Source organism: Nycticebus coucang, unplaced genomic scaffold (assembly GCF_027406575.1).
Source record: "Nycticebus coucang isolate mNycCou1 unplaced genomic scaffold, mNycCou1.pri scaffold_67, whole genome shotgun sequence".
Lineage (NCBI taxonomy): Eukaryota > Metazoa > Chordata > Mammalia > Primates > Lorisidae > Nycticebus > Nycticebus coucang.
The window spans coordinates 541501-558519 of NW_026515582.1; the positions used below are offsets into that span (position 1 = coordinate 541501).

Sequence of the window (17019 nt, forward strand, 5' to 3'; positions counted from 1 at the left end):
CATATATGTGCTAGCATATATAGTGTATAAAGTGTGTCTTGGTGTTTGCATAAAATTTTTCTGGAAGTTCTCAAGAGAAACTGAAATAGTAATATCCTGGGGAAGGTGCATTAAGGGACTGGGGGTCAGGTTTCAGGGGGAAGAATTTTGGATGTTTGCAAAGTTTGGTTTCATTTTGTTTTTGAGATGAGGTCTTGCTATATCACCCAGGCTCATCACAAACTCCTAGCCTCAAGCCACCCTTACATCTCAGTCTCCTTAGGAACTAGGACTACAGGAGCAAGCCACCTCCGCTGGCTGAAGTTTGAATTGTTATCCTGTGCTGTCTTACTACAAAACACAAAATGAAATGTAAAGGCTTTTACTCTGCCAAGCTCCTTCAACCCCTTTAATACTGTAGACCAGGGTTTGTTAACCTTGCCACCAATGACTTTGGGGCTGGGTAATTCTTTGTTGCATGTGGCCGTCATTTAACAGCATCCCTGGCCTCTATCCACTAGATGCCACTAGCACCCTCTTCCTTGTTGTGACAATCAAAAGTGTTTCCAGATAATTGCAAAATTCCAGAGAGGCAAAATCCCCTCTGGTTGAGGGGATGCTCTAGACAACTTATGAGATAGGGGAGTGGGAATCACCATCTCCATTAGACAAATAACAAAATTGAGGCCCAGAGTGGTTTTATTTATTTTTTAAAATTGTGTGCCTCATTTTTCATTGTTATCTATTAATTTATAATTTTAAATACAGAGCATTCAGCTGTAATTTTTTACCCTTTAAGCAATCTATCAATATAAAAATGATATTTAGAAACAATATAGTTTCCTTTTAAATTTTGATCTGCTTTCAATAATATTTTAGCTACATTAACTTTTACTGGAGATGTTGGGTCATATCACATAACAATTATTTAAGAAGCAAATGAAGGGCGGTGCCTGTGGCTCGGTCGGTGGGGCGCCGACCCCATATACTGAGAGTGGCGGGTTCTAAACCCGGCCCCGGCCAAACTGCAACCAAAAAATAGCCGGGCTTTGTGGCGGACGCCTGTAGTCCCAGCTACTCGGGAGGCTGAGGCAAGAGAATCCCTTAAGCCCAGGAGTTGGAGATTGCTGTGAGCTGTGTGAGGCCACGGCACTCTACCGAGGGCCATAAAGTGAGACTCTGTCTCTACAAAAAAAAAAAAAAAAAAAAAAAAAAAAAAGAAGCAAATGAAATAGGCTCACACCTGTAATCCTAGCACTCTGGGAGGCCGAGGTGGATGGATTGCTTGAGCTCACAAGTTTGAGACCAGCTTGAGCAAAAGTGATACCCTATCTCTACTAAAAATAGAAAAACTGAGGCAAGAGGATTGCTTGAGCCTGAGTTGGAAGTTGCTGTGAGCTATGACACCACAGCACTCTAATCAGCTAGAGACTGTTTCCAATAAAAAGAAAGAAATGAAAGAATTTCTATCAATATATGAGGGAAAAACTCAACTAATTGGATATTTGACATTCTGAACAATGACATCAAACACATTAAAATATCAAATCTCTTGCTTTGTTCAAAAAGTAAACTTTGCCCCCCAGTGTTTGGAGTTGGCTGGTCTCATTTTTCCAGTTCGAGTATTATTTGCCTCACGAGGGCAGGACTGAGCCTTATCATTCTTTTGTACCCCATGGTGTCTAGTGTGGCTTTGGAGGAGCTTATGAAGGCACCCAGCAAAGTGTGGACAAAGCAAAGACCAGGACACTGGAGGAAGCAAGTAGGAATTGTTGTCAGCTGTGATGTTTGAAAACACAAATTCCAAGGCTGCATTTCAGAAAAGCCTAGATATTGCTTGTTTGGGTTTGGCAGTTTTCCAAAGAAACAAGGGATCACAAAGAGCAGTAAGACATGACTTCAGCATCTCACAGTATATTAGAGTTGATAGACCCATAAACAGACATAGCAGTTTGGTGGCGGTGGCAAAGTGCACTCAGGGTACCCTGAGAAAGAGGTCAGGGAAGGCTTTCTGGAAGGAATAACATATAAGCTAGCCCTGAAAGGACAAGTCTCGGGGACACCAAGTTTGTGCTCATCTTTCCTATCACCTTCACATGACTGGCTCCTTCTTGTTACTCTGGTCCCACAGCTCAAATGTCACCTCTTCAGTAAGACATTCCCTAACCACCCCATGGAAAGTAGACTCTTTGGCATTCCTAACTTAATTTCCTTCAAAGCCCCTCTCAGTAGCTGGCCTTGTTTATACACCTGTCTATTTGCTTGTTGCCTGTGACCTCCTCCACAGTGGGAGCTTGAGAGAACAGAGTCCTTGTCCATCTGTTCACAGCTGCATCCCCAGGCCCCTGGGTCTATGTGGATACTCAGTATTTGTGAAGTGAAAAAATTGGCCAGTGATGAGGGCAGAGCTGAGGTGTGTAGATGGGGAGGGAATCTCTAGAACACACTGGGCCATCTAGGTGGAGAAGGACTATGACTCTTGACACCAAGACGGGGATGGAGGAGAGTCCAGCCTGAGGTACAAATGGGAAAAAGAGGAATCTAGACATCCCTCTGGGCCAGTTTGACTGAGAAAGGGAGCAGATATGAGGGGTTAGAAGTAGAGTCGATTCCAGTCTGTGAAGGGTATTATCAAGTATCTTTTTGAAATTTTTTTTCCTTTTTAAAGAAGCAGCTCTCTCTATGTTGCTCAGGCTAGTTTTGAATTCCTGGCCTCAATTAATCCTCCCACCTTGGCCTCCCAAAGTGCTAGGATTAGAGATTTTTTTTTTTTTTTTTGTAGAGACAGAGTCTCACTTTATGGCCCTCGGTAGAGTGCCGTGGCATCACACAGCTCACAGCAACCTCCAACTTCTGGGCTTAAGCGATTCTCTTGCCTCAGCCTCCCAAGTAGCTGGGACTACAGGCACCCACCACAACACCCAGCTATTTTTTGGTTGCAGTTCAGCCGGGGCCAGGTTTGAACCCGCCACCCTCGGTATATGGGGCCCGCGCCTTACCGACTGTGCCACAGGAGGACTAAACCTTCCTGTGGAAACTAAGGAAAGTGGAGGACACTTGGAGCAAGTCCCCTGGGGAGTCAGGAGGGGAGAGAACCACAGAACTCGGGTGGGAGCATTTGTTTCCAACTGGGGCAGTGCCTGTTCCATTGTGTCCAGAGTGAGGGAAAAGTGAGTGGATGCTAGTTTACAGACACCTGCTCATGGTGGGGTGGGGGTAGGATGTAGCACTTTGAATTGTCCCTGTCACTGGGCAACAAGACCAGCTGCTGTGAGGGGCACAGGAAAAGTGGCAGGTGGTTGGGTGGGGCAGGGATCAAGCAGTGCAAGTAGCTAGGGAGGGAAGTAGGTGAAGCTGGGGGGAGCTGGCGGGTGGGGAGAAGAGGAAGGTGATGAGGGACTGGGGAAGAACAATGAAGTGTGGTTGTGAGGCTAGGGCCTCTGATCTTCAGATTGTCCAGGAGTGTCAGCTCTGATGAGGGATGACACAGTCTAGGCTGTGGTCAAGAGATCTGGCGGCTGAGGTGAAGTGGAAGATCACTGGAGATGAGATGAAGGCAGTGGGTGGCCACGTGCAGCGCAGGTCCCCAGGAGGATAGCAGGGTTTGGGGTGGAGAGGGAGCCTGAAAAAGTGAGGTTCCTGAGGTGAGGGAGAGTGCACAGAAGTCTGGACCATGAGGAAGTGTGGCCTGGGCCTCAGAGGAAGCTAACCAAAGTGGTCCTGAAGGACAAGGTGGACGTCCTCAGGAACAGGTTTAGTGAAGGCAGGAGGTAGGGAGTGGGAGTACTCCTCGGAGGGGGAGCATAAGTGGAAGGGGAGCAGGAAGCCAGAGCCAGGGCTGAGAACAGAGGATCCGTGTGTGAGGCAGAGGCTGGCCTAGAGTGTGAGACTGGGCTTGGCCAGCCTCCAGGCTCTCCGGGCCCCTGCTGAAAGCCTGTGGGCTCCGGCTTAGGTGAGGCTGCAATCCCCAGCTGTGAGCTGAACTCTGCTCCGCTCCAAGCAGACAGCCACTAGGAAAGGAGTCCAGAGACTCTGCCTTGCGTGGGAAATGACTGTCCACTCGAGGAAGACCCTAGCCTCTCTCTGGAGCTTCGAGGCAGAATCTACCTCTGGATCCAGGGGAGGGTAGCCCAGCTGCCCTGCTGTGTGACCGTAGGCCCTCGGGGGGCTCCGTATCTCTTTCTTTGAGGGGCAGACCGGCCTAGCCGGGGAGCAAACCGAAGGGCGCCTCTTGGAGATTGGCTTAGGGACAAGGCAGAAATTATGGAAATCCCAGCTTCTTTGAGGAGTTTTGGGGTACCCAGGTCAGGAGGGCTGGGGCAGCCTCGGCCGCCAGGGGGGCGCTCTCGGCCCGATGGGCGTCGGACGTCCGTCGGGGGGCGCTGCGGGCGCCAGGCCTGGGCCCTGCCCCTGGAGCTGCGGACCGCGACAGTGCAGGGGAGGCCGCCCGCGGGGGAGGGACGAGCCCGGCCGAGGGCCGGCCCCGGGGCGGGACAACGAGCCCGAGGGGCGGGGCAGCCGCGCTCCTCCCTCCCTCCGTTGCCCCTTTCTCTCTTTCTCTCTTGGCTGTCTCCACTTTTCTTTGCCTACGCCGCCCTGCCGAGGGGGCCGGCCCTGCAGCCTTTGTTGCCCGCGGACAGAGCGCAGCCGTCCACCAGGCTGGAGTCGGAGCTGGGACGCCGGGAGCCGCACGCGGCCCTGGCATGTCCTGAGCCGGACCCGGGACCGGGCAGCGACTGGACCGGACAGATAAGATCGTGAGTGCGGGGTCGCCCGGCGGCCCACGTCCCCGCAGCCCGGCGCCGCTGCGGCGCCCCCTCCTCCTGCTCCTCTGCGCTCTGGCGCTTGGCGCCTCGGGACCCGCACCAGGTGGGTGGCTGCCCCTGCCCGGCCGGCCCTGCCATGCCTCCCCACCCTTCGCCCAGCCGCGGTTTAGCCGCGTCTCACTTTTGAAGACTCCGCTCTGGCTTCTTCTGAAGCTGGTTGCGTTCCCCAATCCCCTGATGTTAGGGACTCGGGTGGGCTCGGTCCGACTGGGGGGCAAAACTGCGCCTCTAGGAACCTTCTCCATCTCCAGACTCCGCTATGGATCCCCTGCCAGTCGCTTGGAATAAGCCTCTTCCTCTCTTTGGGCCCCAGTTTCCCCACATCGGGTGCAGCAGTGCGCGCATCGCTTTCTTAACTCTGGTCCGAGGGGCTGCACGGAGCGCGGTGTGCCAGCCTAAGACCTGGCTCCTGAGTGTGTGCGGCTTGCCTGGGAAGCAGGCTGGCCGGGAAGCTGCGGGCTCCCGCGCCAGGTCGCAGGACTACACGGTTCCCTCGCCGCGCCCCCGGCCCCCAGTCCCGGGCCAGCGCATTTGTGCTCCCGGTGCGGCCCTCGGTGGTTTAGGGGCCGGGTCTTGCGAGGCCATTGCACTTCCTGCCTTTACCTCCCCCAAGTGTGAAGGCGCCGAGAGCGGAGCGGGGAACAGAAGCTTCTTTCCCCCGCCCGGGATAACTCCCCGCCCGGCTCGGGCGGCCTTCGACGAGCCTGTGGCCCGCGTCCAGACTCTTGTTCCGTCGCGAACTGCTGGGCATCCGCGCGCTCCTGGCGCGTTCGGAGCAGCTGAAGGTGTAGGAGACCCCTGGCCGGGTGTTCAGGAAGCTTAGGGTCTGCCGAGGCTGGTGGGACAAGAGGAAAGCCCCTGCAGGCCTGGCGAACAGAAAGCTTGGAGCGGGGAGGGGCCTGCGGCTGGACTGAAGGATAATGAATTCTGGATGGGCTAGAAGAGCGTGCAGGGTGTGAGGGCGCCCCGGGGGAAGCTCAGTCCAAGACCGGGTTAGACCCTGCTTACTGAGATGGGATCGACCCGCGTCCCCAGTGGAGGGATTGTGGAGGAAAAGCCTCCGGGCCGGAATGTAGGGGGCATTTAAACGTTGAGAGGAGCAGCTCATGAAGGAGGTTTGGTCTAGCAGCCATGGGCAGGGAGTAGAAAGTGAACATTTAGGAGCACCTACCATGCGCCAGCCTCGCCTGTTCTAATTTCTCATCATTTTAACATCAGCCCCTGCAAGGCAGATGATAGGAAGTCCTTTCACAGATGAGGAAACAGTCTCAGAGAGTAGAGTGACTCACTAGGACCAGACTCCTGGGTTGCCTGCATGAAACAAGTGTTTTCCCACTGCTCAGTGCTGGGGTTCAAAGAGGATGAGCCAGGTGATAGGACTGAGGCAGCAGGAAAATTGTTCCCCCAAGAACTGCTGGGAGCCTCAACTTTGGTCCAGTCCTCCTGGCAGTTCTGGCAAGAGGCTTCTTTTTAAGATTAAGTGAGATACTGAATGCCATTTGCTTAGTACAGGACAGAGTGACTACCATGTAGTGGCCATTATTTTAATTAGTCTGTCAGGTACACCCAGTGGGTTTAGCGAGTCCCTGCTGAATCCTACAACTTAGACCTGCTGTTTAGTAATAGAGGCAGGCCAAGCATCATTTCCCATCTAATATGGGCATGACCTGCCAGGGTGGAGTGTCTGTCTCTAGTGTAGGGCCCTCTCCATTCTGCACTCAATCAATCAGGATTCCTGACCTGGAGGCCTCTGACCTTTTGGTCATTTTCATGGGAGCCCCAGGATTCCAATCTGGGGCTCTTCCCACTGAATGTCCCCTTCTTTGAGACCATGGCACAATGTGGGCTAACTTTTAGGAAATACATCCTGACTTTTTCTCCACCTGTGACAAACCCAAGGACTTGCTGGGGTTGCTGGGAGTGGGGCCTAGTTGTGTCTCCCTGCAGCCCCCATGGTCTACTGGGCACCCCAGCCCTATGTCCATGCACTGCTGTGCACACCAGGACACATGGAGGACCCGCAGAGGAGTATGTGTGCAAATCCCACACCACCATCCCTTGGCATGAGCTGCAGGTCATCTGAAGGGCTGGATTGTAACTCATGTTCTTAATAAGGAGGTGAGGGTAAACACAATGTTGGCATTTCTTTGGCAGAAGCTCCAAAGTGATAGTTCTGTCTTGCAGGGGTGATGTGCAAAGTATTTAGCACCCAGGGTTGCAAGAGCTCAGTCCAATCAAAACAGACCTCCTGACTTAGCAGAACAGACTCAGCCAAGAACTGCTGGCACTCCTGCAGACAGGCACCTGCTGCCATCCCACTGTGGGTTTAGCTTGGCAGCTTCCACTCTGATGCAAGTACCTACCTGTCAAGACACTAGAACCTGCATTTACGCCTTGCTGGCACTGAGAGATGCTAGTTTCAGCCACGAACATCTCTTAACAGTGTCAACTATAGGTGACAGTGAAAGAAAGTTTTTAATTCACCCCTTCTGCCCTTAAACATTTTCATTTTTATTTTTTTAGAGGCAGGATCTTGCTCTGTCACCCAGATTGGAATGCAGTGGTGAGATCATAGCTCACTGTAGCCTCAAACTCCTGAGATCAAGCAATTCTCCCCCCTCAGGATGCCAAGTTGCTGGGGCTATAGGCATGCATGCCTGGATAATTTTTTATTTTTTTTGAGACAGAGTCTCACTCTAGTACCCTGAGTAGAGTGCTGTGGCTCACAGCAACCTCAAACTCTTGGGCTTAAGCAATCCTCTTGCCTCAGTTTTTCTATTTTTAGTAGAGATGGGGTCTTGCTCTTGTTCAGGCTTGTCTCAAACTCCTGAGCTCAAGCATCCGCCTGCCTCGGCCTCCCAGATGCTAGGATTACAGGTGTGAGCCACTGTGCCTAGCCATGCCTGGCTAATTTTTTAATTTTTTTTGAGAAATGGGGTTCTCACTGTGTTGCCCAGGCTGGTCTCAAACTCCTGGCCTCCTCTCATTTCTCAAAGTGCTGGACTTATAGGTGTGAGCCACCACACCTGGATAAAAATACTTTAGTGGCAGAACAATACAAGTTCATTATAAAAAAATTAATGCTAAGCAGAGCAAGAAAATAAAAATTATTGCAATAAAAGTGGCAACATCCTATAAGTCTTTATTTTTATTATTATTATTACTTTTTTTCTTTGGAGACAGTCTCACTATGTTGCCCTTGGTAGAGTGTCGTGGCATCACAGCTCACAGCAACCTCAAACTCTTAACCTCAAATGCTTAAGTGATTCTCTTACCCCAGCCTCCCAAGTAGCTGGGACTACAGGTACCTAGCACAATACTGGGCTATTTTTTGGTTGTAGTTGTCATTATTGTTTGGCAGGCCTGGGCTGGATTTGAACCGCCAACTCCAGTGTATGTGGCTGGCACCCTAGCTGCTGAGCTACAGGCACCAAACCTATTTTTTCTTTTTGATTAAAAATATTTTGTTAAGCCATTAGGCAAAGAGATAAAATGAGTTTTTAAAGAAATAACTAAGAATACTTTAGAACTTTTCTTGCTAATTTTCTATTAGCTCACATTTGCCATGTGACAACTATTGTTGTTTTAAGCACTTATGTACTAACTCATTTAATTCTCACATTGAAAGAGAAATTATAATTACTGTCATTTCTGTTTTACAGATGGAGGAGCTGAGATTCTGAGTGGTTGCATAATTCACCCATGGTCTCACAGCTTTGTGCCGCACCCTCGGCACCAAGCCGCAGCGAGGTGGCGCTGTCCGCGTTGTAAAACGACGGAAAGGAGGTCTGTGCTCCCCGGAGCGAAGCCCCCAGCACCCCCAGTGTGCGCAGTGACAGAGATGTTGCCCAGCATGCTGTTTTTTGTCGCATTAACCTAAGGGTATGGCTTTCTGTTACAGTGTACGTGTATGTTAAGCTGAATGTCTGTTTGTCCTGATAAGTAAGCAATACGGTTTTAAAGAATGAACACAATGATAGTTGATCCAGAAACAGCACTAGAAGTATGACTGTGCCAGACTCAGTGGCTCCAAGTAAGCCTGCACAAAAGCAAGTCCCCACCATAAACGCCAGTGGGCTAAGACAATGCAGGCACAGCAAACAAGATGTTCCAACACGACATGCACCATCACCACCCACAGTAAAACTTTCCTTAAAAAACATCTTACTTCACTACATTTCTAATCAATCAAATCACAATAGAATAAGCACATATGATTAATAATAAGCACATAATAAAAGTATATATAACCAACATTAACTTAAAATTTATATATCTAATAAGAGCCTTAAAACAAATTATGCCTTTACTATTACTTAAACACAAATGTAAAGAATTACACTATACTAACATTCCTCAGATAAGAGGAAGCAAGAGGAAGCAAGAGGAAGCAAGTAGGTTTCGCTGATAACCACAAACCTTTGTTCTCCTTAAGGACAGAACATTGAAAAATAGTAATGGATAACTACCCACGTTTGCAAACTTAAAAACCTTTGTTCTCCTTAAGGGCAAGATATTGAGAAGTAGTAATGGATAACTACTCACGCCCACAAACTTAAAATGTAACCTGTAAAGGTCAGCAAGTTGTAAAAATACTTTGTGTAACCTGTAATGCTTTGTGTAAAATGTATAAATACCAACTTCTGAACTCAGTAAAACGCAGCTGCATACTTCACCAAGTGCTGTGTGCCAGACTGTCACATTCCTGCGTCGACCTTTCAACCAACCTGACTCCGTTTCCCTGCTTTCCCTCGGACTGAAGCCCACCGACAGGGTGGTCCGCAGCAGCTTTGGGTAGCAGAGTTGGGATTTAAATTCAGGCAGTCAGCTCTAGAGAACACTAATCTGAATACTTTTTACCTGCAGGAGAGCTCTGCTTAACCCTGTTCACATTTTTGAACTTCATAGGATGCTTTTTTGTAAGTCACCTTGAATTTCTGTCTTGCAGTATTTGCCCAAAGTCTGGAGCAGGGATTCTTAATCAGAATGCACATCCCTAGACATATGGGTCCCTCCCCAGGGACACTTTTTCAAGCTCTTAGTCACATAGGTGATCTCTTCCCCAACCACATGCATTTGAGGATGACATCGTTGCCTAGAAACATGCTGCATAGCTCCTGCAGTTAGGAACTTCAGGGCTGGTTGGCATCAGTTCCCCCTGTGCTTCAGCTTATCGTTAGGTGATGGGCTATGATTCTCCATGACCGGGAACCAGTGTCAATACTCAATTAAACAAAGCCTTGGAGTTGTAGCTGTTGTCTTTCTATCTCTTTGTCATTTTCACCACCTCAAACTGGGCTTCATTACTTGCGTTTTTTGGCCTGGATTCTCTGAGCAGAAGAGGAAATTGGAACTCAGACGTATGACCCAGGTCATACAAATATTAAGTGGCCCAGCTGGGACCCCGGTCTTTCAAATGCCTCTTGACAGTACTTTTCTTTTTTTCTTTTTGAGACAGAGTCTCACTTTGTCACGCAGGGTGGAGTGGTGTTGGCTCATAGCTCACAGCAACCTCAATTCTTGGGCTCAAGCCATCCTCTTGCCTCAGCCTCCCAAGTAACTGGGACTATAGGAGTCCACAACAAAACCTGGTTAGTTTTTAGAGTTGGGGGTCTTCCTGTTGCTCAGGCTGGTCTCCAACTCCTGAGCTCAGGCTATTTACTTGCCATGGCCTCCAAAATGCTAGGATTATAGGGGTTAGCCACCGTACCTGGCTGACAGTGCATTGTTTTGTCACTCCCTTGTGTGTCACTTCACAAAACATATGCCTGGCTGAGATTCACTTCAAGATGCTGGTTCTCACTTCTAGCTTTTCCCCACATCTCTGAGGGGCTACCACATGGTGCCTGCTACCCCGATATCCTCATCTCCACAGTTGAGTTCGTACCCACACATCAAGTGACATCTCAAGTGCATCCTGCTTGATGAAGCTTTTCTTCATCCTAGTCTTTCCATGGGAAGTCCCCTCCCCTTGCTTCACTTCCTCAGGACTGTGCCGGGGCTGGGTGCCTTGTCACCCATGCTGCTGTTTCTTTTTTTTTTTTTTTTGTAGAGACGGAGTCTCACTTTATGGCCCTTGGTAGAGTGCCGTGGCCTCACACAGCTCACAGCAACCTCCAACTCCTGGGCTTAAGCGATTTTCTTGCCTCAGCCTCCTGAGTAGCTGGGACTACAGGCGCCCGCCACAACGCCCGGCTATTTTTTGGTTGCAGTTTGGCCGGGGCTGGGTTTGAGCCCTCCACCCTCGGTATATGGGGCCGGCACCCTACCAACTGAGCCACAGGCGCCGCCCCATGCTGCTGTTTCAAATGCAAGGATGATGTCTCGTACATTTTCCTGGACTTTGGAGCAATTAATGCTCCCTCACGATTAGTAAGCCAGAGTGACATACTAAATGCCAAGCACAAGGCAGGTAACATAAATGAGCAAAAAAGGCTGGTAGGGAGACAAATTTTTCTTAAAATCTCTTGTTTTTCCATTTTTGTTAGATAGTCAATTCTTTACTGAGTGAGAAAAAACACAGGATGCCACTGGGCTGTCCATCCATACTCATCCTCAGTGTTGGGAAATGATAGGGAGGATTGGTGATGTCTCAGGGAGCATTGCCCTCTGCGAGGGGGTTTACTGCTTGATTCTAGCACCTTCTGCCAGGTAGGAATTTAGGCCTGATGTGTATGGATGATAGATTTTTCAAGGAAAGCTGAAAATTGAGATTTTTTTACAAGATCATGTGATTCTAAAACACTGGTGATTGATTAAAATGTTTCTTCAATATTTTGCCAGCTGAAACAACCCCACCCAATCAATAAACTGACAAACAAAAGCAAGTCTGCAGGCTGTAGTTGTGGCATTGTAGTCCCAAATTCCCTTATTAGGTTGTCAGAGCAAGAAATTGCCTTAAATCTTCCAGCCCAGTGGCTTCCAAAGGCAAGCCCCTGAAATGGCTACATCAGAATCCCTGGAAAAGTCTAGAAAAATAAAGAAAATTCAGATTCTGGGAACCCTGTTCTGGAATCAGAATCTTGGCTGGGTCCTGGGCACCTGCGTTTTTCAGAGCTCCCTAGCACTGTTCATGATCAGCCAGGTTCACTACCAGAGGAGGCTTCCTAAAACTTCTGATGATCACAGCTCCCTGCAGCTTCTGGTAGAAACACAGCTTGCTAGTCTCTAGTCCTGGCTTCCTGGAGATGCTGATGTAGTTAGTCTGAGATGAGACCTCGGTATTTGTTTTTAATAAATTTTTTTTTTTTAACAACTTTACAAAAATATAATTGTCATGCAATAAAAAATACAGAATATGGTGATTTTAGACTCATGTTACACACTGTGAAACCATCCCCACAAGCATGATCATGGACATAACCATCCACTGTAGAAGTTTCCTCGTGCCCCTTTGAAGGCATAACAAGACTTTCTTCCTCCCCTTTTTGCCCCTCTTTGCTAGACAACCGCTGTTGTATTTTCTGTCAATGTAGATTAGTTTCAAGTTCGTAGAATTGTATAGAAATGGAATTAGGCACTATGTACTATTTCTGGTCTGGCTTCTTCCACTCAGCGTGAGTATGTTGAGACTTATCCAGGTATCGATAGTTCATCTTTTTTTTTTTTACCACTGAGTAGTATTCCATTGTGTAGGTGAGACACAGTTTGTTTATTCATTCACCTATTGAAGGACATTTGAGTTATTTCCAGTTTTGGGCTATTGCAATTAAGGGGCTATGAGTATTTATGTACAGGTCTTCACATAGGCATACACTTTCATTTTCTCGTGAGTAAAATTTCCAGAGTGGAATGGCCTGGTCAACTGTAGTATATGTTTATTTTTCTAAGACATTGCCAAGTTGACTTCCGGACTGGCTATGGCACTGTACCTTTCCATCAGCAGTGTATAAGAATTCCAATCTTTGAGCATTCTAATAGCTATGTAGAGGAATCTCTTTGGGATTTTCAGTTGCATTTCTTTAATGACTAACAGTGTCGATCTGTGTTTATTTGCCATGTATATATCATCTTTGCTGAGAAGTATCTTGTTAAAAGATATTTTGTTAAAAGACGTTTTTCTCATTTTAAAAGTTAAGTTGTTTTTGATTTCTGAGCTTTGCCGAGTTCTTTCTCTATTCTTTATAAGTCCTTCATCAAATACCTGATCTATAAATATTTCCTCCCAGACTATTACTAGTCTTTTCATTCTCCCAACAGTGTCTCTTGAAGAGTAGAAAAATTTAATTTTGATGAAGTTGAAATATTTTGTAGAGGACATGGAGGAGAGCAAGATGGTGGCCGAGCAACAGCCTCCTTGCGTCTGGGCACCGTGAGTCCAGGGTGATAGGACTCCAGGCATCTCTGGCTGGTGGGATCTGCCTATCATCACCCCTGTGAACTGTTTTGGTGTCTTTGGACTGGGCACTCAGTTGAGCTGCCTTAGGGAGAGCCTGGGCGGGAATGCAGAGAACTTTGGCCATTGTCTGGGGCCCCAGTCTGAGCCATTGAGCCAGACGGAGCTAAAAGTGCTTGGCTGTGAGCCACAGGGAGCCATTGTGAGCGATCTGTTTTTAAGAAATTCTTATCCATGAAGTCTGGAAACTCCTTGCACTTGGGCTCCCTGATAACCAATGATGGGGAAGACTTGCTCAGTGCCAGACAGTTACCCAGCCAACACAGCCTCATAACCCTTGGAAAAGGATCTTTGAGTCCTGAACTTCTGGAGCAGTTGTGGTAAGAGGAAGATGTCCTCAGCAGGGGGCACACCACTGGTGTGTGCAGGGCACTCGTCATGTAGCTTGGCAGAGGACAGCCTGGAGGAATGGTCTGGTTTCTTAGCCTGGCTAGGATGGATCTTTGGGGTAGGGCTCAGCTGCCTTCTAACTGGCAGGCAGCAGCAGAAAGAGCCCTGGTAGGATGTCTGCAGGTTAGCCAGGCATTCGTTTGGGCACAAGGGATCATTGTCATGAACAGCCAGGATTTCAGGAATTGGGTATCCAGTCACCCTGGGTAAGACCTGGAGTTGGTAGAAACTCCAGATCAGTGAGTTTCCTAACTGTGCTCCCCAGAGGCTAGGAACTGCAGAAAGGGAAAAGGGGCACAAAGGCGTGGGCCTTAGGTTTCCTACACCATCCCCCTCTTCAGTAGCACTTCTCTGATCTGTGTGTGTGTCCACTTGAGATTTCTTTTGAAGACTGATTGGCCAAAGAAATTTGAAAAACTTGATCTAATCTAACTTCTTCACATTAACAATGAGGAAACAGGCTTAGCAAGGAATGGACTGCTAAGAATATAGAGTCATATGACTGAAGAGCTTGGGAGACTTGGGTCCTTGTCTCAGCTCACTCTGCCACCCTTGCTGTGTGGCTTTAGGTCATTCTGTCACTCTTTCTGAGCCTCTCTTTGCTTTCTTACCTACAAAGCAGTCTGGAGAGCTTACTGCTGGTGCAGGCATCCTAACCTGGGGTCCACAACCTAAGGAACAATGAATCCAGGGGATTCATTAACTTAGATGGGAAAATATTACATATTTAATATTTCTAACCTCTAAGTGAAATTTAGCATTTCCATGTATTGTGACTATTATCAACAATTCTCAGTTGTATTAATAGCACCTGTGATTTGTTACCAATAGAAAAGAAAAAAGATTTTTCTATTTCATTACAGTTGTTGCAGTGTCTTGAAATAAGGTTTATACCCAGTCATCACTACTTCAAAATTACCATAGTTAAATTTGCTACTAGACCTTGTTTAAAGCAGTAATAAAGGACCATATAATTCCACACACCACTTTTTTTTTTTTTTGAGACGGAGTTTCATTATGTCTCCCTCACTAGAGTGCGATGGCATCACAGCTCACAGCAACCTCAAACTCTTGGGCTTAAGCAATTCTCTTGCCTCAGCCTCCCAAGTATCTGGGGCTACAGGTGCCTGCCACAACACTCAGCTGTTTTTGGGTTGTAGTTGTCATTGTTTGGCATGCCCGAGCTGGATTTGAACTTGCCAGCTCCAGTGTATGTGGCTGGCACCCTGGCCACTGAGCTACAGGTGCCAAGCCACACACCCCACTTTTAAAATAATTTTGATAGCTATTTCCTTGATACTCCAATATATTTTATTTCATGCATTTAGAAAATTATTTTGAGAAGGGAGTGTATAGCAAAAAAACGATTAAGAATCCAATCCTTACTGGGAAATCCAAGAGGACAGAGCAACAGGGAGAGGGTTTTTTAAACTGTAAGGGCCTGAATAGAGGTCTGCAAATTCTTTCCATCCCTGGAAGCTTTCTTCAAATGAACTGTTGCATGCAAGAGATAGATCCTAGAGCTACTCCACTGAAGTGATGGTGGTAAGGGCCAGGGAGCCCTGCCTGGGTGGTCTTTCTCCATCTCTCCATCCCAGGAGGCCTGGAAACACGGAACTGCAGGCACCTGAGAACACACGTTTAAGCTCACCAGGCTAATGATAACCCTGACAATCGCAATCATGTTCAATCAGCAGGAGGCCCTGCTGTATATGGAACAGCTAGTGCTAGTTCCTTTTATCCTCCCCACAACCTCGATTATGCCCATTCTACAGGTTCACTCAGCAAAGGCTGAGAAATGCCTACATTCCAGACACCACTTCTGGCACTTAAATCTTCAACAGATTAAAGATTAAAGATTCTTGCCCTCCTAGAATTTACACTGGGAGGAGGTGAAGAAAACAGACAAATAGAAAAGGTAGGCTGGCCACTGTGATTTACACCTTTAATCCTAGCACTGTGGGAGGCCAAGGCAGGAGGATCATTTGAACTCAGCTGTTGGGAACCAGCCTGAGCAGGATGGAGACCCATCCCTACTAAAAATAGAAAAATTAGCCAGGGTCCTGGCAGGTGCCTGTAGTCCCAGCTACTTGAGAGACTGAGGCAGGAGGGTGGCTTGAGCCCAGCAGTTTGAGGTTGCTGTGAGCTAGGCTGTTGCCATGTCACTCTAGCCTGGGCAACAGAGTGCAACTCTTATGTCCCCCCAAAAAAGTTACTGCAATAATCCAAATGGAGAAACTGAGGCTCCGAAAGATTAAACTAGCAGAGCTAGCAGGTAGCACAGTTAAAATCTGAATCCAGGTGCTCTGACTGACTCAAGCTGCGCACTTGGCAGTGACCCCTCTGGTGTCTGGGGACCCGCAAGGCCCTGCCCTGGACCTAGGTGCTATTGTGCTTGTCTCCTCGCAGGGCACCCAACCCAGGGCCGGGCGGCTTTGGATATCGTGCACCCAGTGCGCGTGGACGCTGGGGGCTCCTTCCTGTCCTACGAGCTGTGGCCCCGCGCGCTGCGAAAGCGGGACGTGTCCGAGCACCACGACGTTCCCGCCTTCTATGAGCTGCAGTACCGCGGGCGCGAGCTGCACTTCAACCTAACCGCCAACCCTCACCTGCTGGCGCCTGGCTTTGTGAGTGAGACTCGGCGGCAAGGTGGCCTGGGCCGAGGGCACATCCGGGCCCTCACCCCCGCCTGTCACCTGCTTGGCGAGGTGCAGGATCCCGAGCTTGAGGGCGGCCTGGTGGCCATCAGCGCCTGTGATGGCCTGGTGAGTGTGCCCGGAGGGTGCGCAGGCAGGTGGGGGTGGCAGGATGGGGGGCGGCGACCAGCCTTGCCTGTGCGCGTGTCCTCTGCCCATCTGGGTATTATCTACTATAAGATGGGAGTGATCCCGTAGGCCTTGGCAGATGGCAGTTTTTGATGGTATTCCTGGGATGGTGCCCAAACACTTGGATTTCTGAAAAATTTCCAGGTAACACTAAAGCCGCAGGTCCAGAGATCCCACTTTGAGAACTGCTGTTTGGATTATGTAATTGGAGAGTAGTTGAGCCCCTTCCTTTAGGGTGTCAGGACCATTCCTTCACAGACCCCTCTCCAGGACAGTCACCGCTTTCCGTTTAGCCATTCTGCAGGGGTGGTGAGAAGCCCCTCCCAGTGCCTCTGCCCACATCAGAGCTTCCTTTGGCTTCTGCACGCAGCCCTAATTGCCACCCCTGATCATGTGCAGGTTAGAGCAGCTCCTACCCCAGCAGGGTGGGGCCTTTTTCTGTCCCTATTGAGGTGACCATTGCTGCCCTCCCAGCTCTGAAGGGTGTGGGAGGAGTGGGGGACATGCGCACACTCAGCCACCCATTGTTCCTGTTCCTGGAGGGCCCTCCGCTTAAAGCCTTTAGACCAGGCATCCTCAAACTTTTTAAACAGGGGGCCAATTC

At 48.8% G+C, this 17019-nt stretch overlaps 1 protein-coding gene across 1 annotated transcript in view; it reads left to right on the forward strand.

Moving 5' to 3' along the window:
• LOC128579405 (A disintegrin and metalloproteinase with thrombospondin motifs 7-like) overlaps positions 1 to 17019 on the forward strand; it is a 137842-nt gene that overhangs the window by 84988 nt on the left and 35835 nt on the right. Inside the window, 3 exon segments of the mRNA XM_053581521.1 lie at positions 4284 to 4410; positions 4713 to 4848; positions 16000 to 16355. Coding sequence (XP_053437496.1) covers positions 4284 to 4410; positions 4713 to 4848; positions 16000 to 16355 — 619 coding nt within the window.